This window comes from Cajanus cajan, chromosome 10 (genome assembly GCF_000230855.2).
Source record: "Cajanus cajan strain Asha chromosome 10, NIPB_CcT2T_4, whole genome shotgun sequence".
Lineage (NCBI taxonomy): Eukaryota > Viridiplantae > Streptophyta > Magnoliopsida > Fabales > Fabaceae > Cajanus > Cajanus cajan.
The window spans coordinates 33,529,417-33,537,214 of NC_138526.1; the positions used below are offsets into that span (position 1 = coordinate 33,529,417).

Here is a 7,798-nt window from a genome sequence, read left to right on the forward strand (position 1 = left end):
CACTTATTATAGCTAGCTATTTCTTTTTTCTCAAGGCAAAGATTGTATTCAATATAATATTTGTAGTATAATATTACTCTTTGACTAGAAATTTAAAATTGCTTCTGAGATAATGTTTTTAAATTGCAAGGAAGCATGCAACGAATGCAGACTCATTACTTTATTATTATTATTATTATAGTGCTGTACATATTAAAAAGAACCTAGACAAAATCATATGTGAATGAATATCAACAAGATCATCAAACGCCAGTTAGTCATAATTTGCTCCAAAAGATGGATGAAGTAGTTCTTGTGGGGTTTTGGAGCAGCCCTTATGTGATGAGAGTGAAGATTGCACTGATAGAGAAGGGTGTTGAGTTTGTGTACAAGGAAGAAAAAGATATATTTGAGAAGAAGAGTGAGTTACTCCTGAAATCCAATCCCATTCACAAGAAGGTTCCAATTCTCATCCACCATGGTAGACCCATTTGTGAGTCCCTCATCATTCTTCAATACATTGATGAGGTTTGGAAGCAAGAAAAACAGCTTTTCTCTAATGATCCTTACGACCGAGCCAGAGCCAGGTTTTGGATTGATTTATTTGACAAGAAGGTCACATATATCTCTCTCTTAGATGCATTTTAGATAGGTTTATCTATGAATTAGGCAAATTAATTCCGAAATCTCACAAAATATCATATTATTTGATTATTAATCGGCGATTGTCTTATGTTCACTTTGTAATTTGTTTTATTTTGTTTTTTTCCTTTCATTTGCACAAGATTTTAACGGGCAAGTCTTTTTACCTTTATGGAGAATTTTTGCAAGTCTAATTTTATATTAGGAATTTGAGTGAACTTACTTTGATGATTTAGATTCTTACTCTCTTTACTCTCTTGAGTAAATCATTTTTCATATTCTCTATCTTTCCTCATTACATAATAGTTTTCATGAGAATGAGATTGAATTTTAAAGATTTTACACTTTTTTTTCAAATTTGATTATGTTATTAATTATCTTCAAATTCAAACTCTTATATTTTATTTCAAATGATAACAATTATTATTATTTTAAATTAAAATTAAATTATATATTAAGAATATGTTATTATTTTTATATTAAAATAAAATTTATATTTCATTTTAAGTTCTTACAAATCCTATTGCTATAATTGTATATATTATTATATCATTGAAAAATATAATAAAATGATTTTAATTTAAATAATTTAATGGTTGTGTGTGTGTGTGTCCCTAAACTTGATTTATGCAGGTAAGTGATTGTGGCAGGAGAATGTGGGCTAGCAAAGGGGCAGATCAAGATGCTGCAAAGAAAGAGTTTGTGGAGTGCTTGAAACTCTTGGAAAATGAACTTGGAGAAAAGCCTTATTTTGCTGGTGATTATTTTGGCCTTTTGGATATAGCCTTGCTACCAATTACATGCAGGTTTTATACATACGAGACATTTTGCAAATTTAGTGTGGAGAAAGAGTGCCCAAGGTTCATGGCTTGGGCCAAAAGGTGTAATCAGAGGGAGAGTGTTTCCATGACACTTCCTGACCCATATAAAGTCTATGACTTCACTTTGGAGGTTAAGAAAAGGCTTAAAATTGAGTGAGGGTTACTCACTAGGGTCAGTTTAGGTAGTTAATATTTGTATGAGATTTAAAGTTTATTATTGCTATTATAAAATTAAAAGGAGTGAGGGTTAATTAGGAAGTAAAATTATAATGATGCTTATGCTTGTTTGTCCTTGTATATGTAGTATCATAGTTGTTATTATTATCTGCTTTGAATTGGAATTCACTTCAATAATGTGAGTGATATGAGATTTCATTAAATGTTAATGTGTTTTATCAAAATAAAATTTCAATTTTAATTGAAAAACAAGACTAAATTTTGTTAAAAAGAAGAAAAAAAATTGTTACAAGAGCTAATGAGACATTTTTCATGTGCATGATTTTAACCCTAAAATCCTAAGGAAGAATTAATATTTCATCGTGGCTTCAGCATCTAGAGTAGATGGAAGATCAATCCCACTTACAAAATATAATGTTGCCACGCCCTTCATGTAATGAATATAGAATAATGTGTATTTGATATGATTGGCCTTTTGGACTTTATTAAAGTAAGGTCTTGACACTTGTTTAGTTGTAAAGTCAGGAAGGTTACTTATTTATTTACAGTGGTGTTTGAATCTTATTTTTTCTGCTAACATATACATTAAACCTTGAGCTAATGTATATCAAACACTGTTATAATGTGGCTTGGTTTGATAATGATGATCATGAGTTTAATTTTCACTCTGGAGATGGATGGACTTAAATGGTGGTGCAAAATCCAACACAGTAACTCATTAATAAAGTAATAAAATTTGCAATAATATGCAAGATGCACGAATAAGTTAGAGAAAAAACATAAAACACAAAAAATATTGAGGTACAAAAATACATAATGTCTACATAAAAAATAATTCTACTATGAATCTATAATTGATAAAGGATATAAAAGATTTTCCAACAAACAATGCATACAATTAGCCAAAACAACTAAAGTATCATTGATTACAAATGAGAAATAAAAAGATAAAAAGACCAAAAACAAAATTGTTGCTGCAACAAGATTATTTCTCACTTGAGACCTCCTTTGCATATCAGACCATTGAAAACGAAGAACCAAATCTAACGAATCATTTATCAAAAACTCAGCTTGTTAATCCCCCAATTTGTAGCATTTTACCATATTAGTTGTGATTTTGTTCTGTTTATGATAACATTCTTTGGCAAACTTCACTCTTTTTTGGTTAAGTGTGCAACAAGCAAGTGAAAAGATGTTGAAGAGGGAATCTATGTAATTAGAGGTCAAAAAAGATAAGAAACAAAATGCACTAAATTAATACACATGGTTGCAATGCATGAATTTGCTTCATTCAAAGTACACCTTAGATTAAAGGTTGCACACCCATGTTTAGATGTACGACCATGCTTGTTTAGATACACGAAGGTGTTTGAAGGGTCACCTAATTTTTACATATAAAATAGGGATGTCCATAATACATTTAATTTCATCATCTTCTTTTAGCTTTTGTTTCACTATTTTCTTTTCTCTATTCTTGGTTTTGATTGGGGTTCTATAGAAGACTAAGAGCTACGATCGAAGAAGGACTCTCCTTCTTTGTTGTTAATTTTTTCTGTCTATGATATTTAGTAAGATGTTAATGTTTTCACCTGCCATCTCTAGCTAAAGTCTCTCTTGGATTGTGTTGTATTTGTACTTTGTGAACCCTTTTATGAGCTTAATGAATTATTTCTATATCTATTGGATTATTTTAGAATTTTAATTTTATATTAGTTGATTGATAGTGCATGAACAAACTCTATTAATTAACAATCTTAAAATAACTGAACTTGGAAACTTGCTTGATCAAACTAGTTTTCTAAGTTATAAATTGGATTAATTTATTAATCAACTTCTCCGCTTGCAAGCTTTTCCTTGAAGAAATTCTATATGAACAAAAGTTATTAACAACTTGAACAGTAAATTTGACAGAAAAGAATAAAATTCATATGATTTATGTTGAAGGTAATTGATGTTAATAAAAACATAATCGAGAGTGGTAAAATGGGTCAGCTGGACTTACCAAAATTGGGTTGGGTTGGGCTAGTCTATAAAATGATAACTAATTGGATACCTTGTCCCACTCTGCCAGTCTACATAAAAAACTAAAATGAAAATGATAAGGCATAACAAACTCATGCTTTGTAATTTGATACGACAACCTTCAAAACAATACCCGTAGGGAAAAAATCATCAATTCATCAATTATTGTAGCTTTTTTTTTTTTTCAAAAATAATTTATTACAACTACAATAATTTCTCAATGGACCAACCTGTAAACAACTTCAAAAAAGTTTATGGATGAAAATTTTACTCTCCTTAAAATAGAAGACTATATGAAAATTCAACCCAATAATCATACACTCAACTTCCAAAATCATCTCTTGTCTAAAAGTTAGGAAGAAAAGATCATCTACACAACCCAAAATAAAACACTAAACTTCTATCTTGTCATAGTTAAATGGTTCTTCCCAAATTAAGTTGTCTTTCTATTTCTATTTTCTAACCTAACTAAGTGAGTCATGAGTCTTGTGTGATTAGTGAAGGGAATGCTCCCATATACAATAGAAAATAGAAAGAAAAAAAGAAGTAGATAGGTTTGCAATCTGTCCTAGTTTGTCATTTGTCTCGACCGGCTAACGTGTTAAATGAGGCGAGTCAAGTAAGTTGATGGGCCATAATGCTTGGCTTGGGCCACGGGTTGTGACCCGTTTTTCCATCTCTAGACATAATCCTAGGATTTTTAATCTAAAATCTCAATCACCTTATTTTTTTAATTAACTTTTAAGTAATTTATGTCACATTCTCACAATCAATTTTTTATCCTTCAAACTATTAAAAACTATGATTTTATTGATAATTATTAAAAATAAAAATAAAAATAATAACTTTTAATTTATATTTAACGATGTTTAGCATGAAAAATTGTTTAGGTATTTAAGAATTTTATTGGTCCTTTTTTATTTAATTTTCTGGCACCCCAAAATAGTTTCCTATATTATTTTTTTCTTCATTTTTATAGTTAAAATTCATTAAAAAAAATTGAATTTTTTCTGACGGACAAAAATCCGTCAAAAATTTCATATTCAAACTCTCATTGCAAATTCACCAATGAAACTCGTAATACCCGTTATAATTCATCAATGAAATTCGTTATAATTCTATTAGTAATACCTGTTCAAAAATTTATATGTTGTCAAAGTTGGACTAAATTAATCAAAATTGAAATTAGCCAATATATCAGTTTGAAAGAATCACAAAATCGAAATATGAAAGAATTGGACAAAGGTCAGATGAGTCAACTCAAAAATCGGTCAAGAACTAGTCTAAAAGACTAGGTTGAATGGGTCCTTTTCAAGAAAACATATTTTTTTTATTGCTATAATTATTTAAAACACTTTTATGATAAATAAATAAATATATTTAATAAAAGTTATAAATTAGAATAAATTATATTATCTATTATTTTTAATAATTTTCTTTTAAAGATATAATTTATTTATTTATATTAATTTATGATTTTTTATATAATAATATTTTATATTTTATACTATATTAAATTAAGATTTTCCGCTCTAAATGTGAAATTGTTAATATATATTGTTATATTTTATTAAAAATTAAACTTAAATAGTATATTTAAACTTTTACATGCACTTTGAAAATAAAAATACATAAAATGATGTTTTATTTTAGTTTTATTATTATAAGATTAGGATATTATGTTTATGTAATATTATTTTATATATTATTTAAATATTATTATTATTTTATTAATATCAATTCGATCACAGTTCAACCATATTTAAACTAGTGTTTTAACTAGTTCGATGACCAGTTCAATTTTAAAAATTAGAAAATTTAGAATTTTTTATGCATAGAAATTTATTAAAAAAATTGTAGGTAAATTTTGCTTCTTCGCAGATTCTAAATCCGATTGTAATATATGTCGATAGTTAGCCTTTTCTTGTAAGTTAAAACCCTAATTTGGTCCCTTATAATATTAAAAAAATTTAATTTGATCTCACTTTAATTTTTGGTTTCAATTTAATCTCAAATTATTTTAAAATACTTTAATGTGAGATTTCTGTCCAAATTTCATAAACAATGTTAAATCTTGACCACATGGATGTAAAGGTCCGTGAGAATCACGTCCGTGATTCCAAATCACGATCGTGATTTTCAACTCAGCAATCCCAAAATTCTCTCTCCTAGAGTCCCCCATTCTCCCCTCATCCAAATGCCCATTGTCGCAACCCGAAAATTTTTGATCTCGCGACTTATGGTTTAGACATCCTTTTAAAAGTCTCATTAATTAAGAAATGCCCGGACACCAGACTAATCCTTAATTAATGGTTTTAAAAATAGATTCATGGAGTCGCCACCAATGTTTTACTCAAAACATTAGAAAAAGAAAAGATTTTTAAAAGTCCAATAATGGCCTTGATAACCAAAATTGGGTTCGGGGGTCGGTTACGTGTAAGGAAGGTATTAAGCACCCCTACAACGCCCTAAATCGGTACCCTATGATGAAGATAACTGATGAAGATTTTCACAATCTCTCCACTTGGCAAGCGGACCAAGTTTCGATGTAGTATTTAAGTATCGTCCTCAGGGATTTGAGAATTTAGTAATTTTTACTCTAATGATCCAATAAAAGACATTGATATGATTGAAAGTGAATTAATGTGAAGTAAAATAAAACGATAATGTAAAATTTATAAGAACAATTATAAGAAGCGAGGATTGGACTCAGGAGTACTTGCTATATCTTAAATCTTCTTAAAATAAATATGAATTCAATTTCATGACTTCCACGTTCATTTAGTAATTCAACAAGATCCCTCAAAGTTGAATCCTAAAGTGATTAATCTAAAACATGATTCCTCTATGTTTTGAAATTAACACTTTGCATTAAGAACAATGGCTTGAACAAGGTGACTAAACAAATCAAGTCTATTCCTAGAGCAAGAGATGTTTAGGTGCAAGATTCAGTTCGGGTTTTTAAAAACGTTTTCCAATCGGATTCAAAAACCAAAAATCATACAATGGGTGATCAAGCCGATATAAGCATTAAGAAAAGAATCAAACACAACTAATGAAAATGAAATGCATATATATATTTAAGAAGAAGAAGAGTTAATAGTTACATCCAGACCAATCCTCAAAGATTTAGCCCCTCATGGCCATTCACAAGATCAAAGGAGTGGAAGAAGAAATTACAAAGGAAGATATGAAGAAAAGGAGTTGATCCTCGTTCCTAAGTGATCCAGCCTCCAAATCTTCGTTCCCACTCTGTTCTTTCTTCCTCCTGTGCTCCCAGCTCTTGTTTTTCTCTTTGTTTTCGTCTCCCCCTCCCTTTTCTCTCTCCCCTGCCCTTTTATAAGTGCTAGAATTAAAACAGAGTAGGCAGGAAAGAAAAGAATCCGCTCAGCGCCTTGAAACGGCTGAGCGGTTTGAAGAATTCTTCACCATGAAGTAATTTGAAGGGCTGAGCCGTTCAAATCCGTTGAGCGCCTGAGAGATTCTTCACTGTTAGGCAAGCACAAGGGGTTGGGCGCTTCTTATCCGCTGAGCGCCTAGGAGGCAGAGAGCACTCCTTCTTCCAGGGCCAAAACCGCTCAGCGCCTTAGAGTGGCTGAGCGCCTCTCCTTTGTTGCATTTGTTGAGCTCTCTGGCTTGAAAGCGCTCAGCCGTTTCAAGACGCTCAGCCGTTTGCCTCCAGATTTCAAAAACTATAAAATAAGAGGAAAATCTGATCAAAAACTCATCACTCCATGTAATAATGTAAATTAAGAGTCCCTCTTTGATTCTAAGTATATATAGACCAAAATTATATCAATATGTACAAAAAGTGTGCTAGATAAGTGTCTCTAATTTAAATTTCATCAAACTAATTAGACACTTATCAATAACGTAATAAAAATTAATAGTTTAAATATTTAATCCCCTTTATTAATGATTATTTACATGAAAATTCAATTACACGGTGAACCCCTAAGATATCTACATAATTGCGTTTATTATAGTAATATGTAAAATAAAAGAAGAGAAAGATAAAAAAAGAGATTGATGAGTAATACCTCGTAACAAGCTTTATCGGATCTTCAACTATGGAGGTTTTAGGTGCTTTATGGCAACCTTTCACCTACAATTGCCTCACAATACTTAAGAAATATAATAGGAGAGAGAGAAAAAAA

General features: G+C 30.1%; 1 protein-coding gene across 1 annotated transcript; it reads left to right on the top strand.

Moving 5' to 3' along the window:
- Nucleotides 1-208: 208 nt before the first annotated feature.
- LOC109801710 (putative glutathione S-transferase) lies at nt 209-1,822 on the top strand. The gene is made up of 2 exons (XM_020362817.3): nt 209-594; nt 1,255-1,822. The coding sequence occupies exons 1-2, from the start codon at nt 277-279 to the stop codon at nt 1,597-1,599; spliced, it is 663 nt and encodes a 220-aa protein (XP_020218406.1). The 5' UTR covers nt 209-276; the 3' UTR covers nt 1,600-1,822.
- Nucleotides 1,823-7,798: the final 5,976 nt, after the last annotated feature.

Bases quoted from the DNA above. Each gene is read 5' to 3' on its own strand.
- LOC109801710 (XM_020362817.3), top strand. From the start codon at position 277: ATGGATGAAGTAGTTCTTGTGGGGTTTTGGAGCAGCCCTTATGTGATG. The intron at 595-1,254 runs GTCACATATATC...TGATTTATGCAG, and splicing joins TTGATTTATTTGACAAGAAG to GTAAGTGATTGTGGCAGGAG.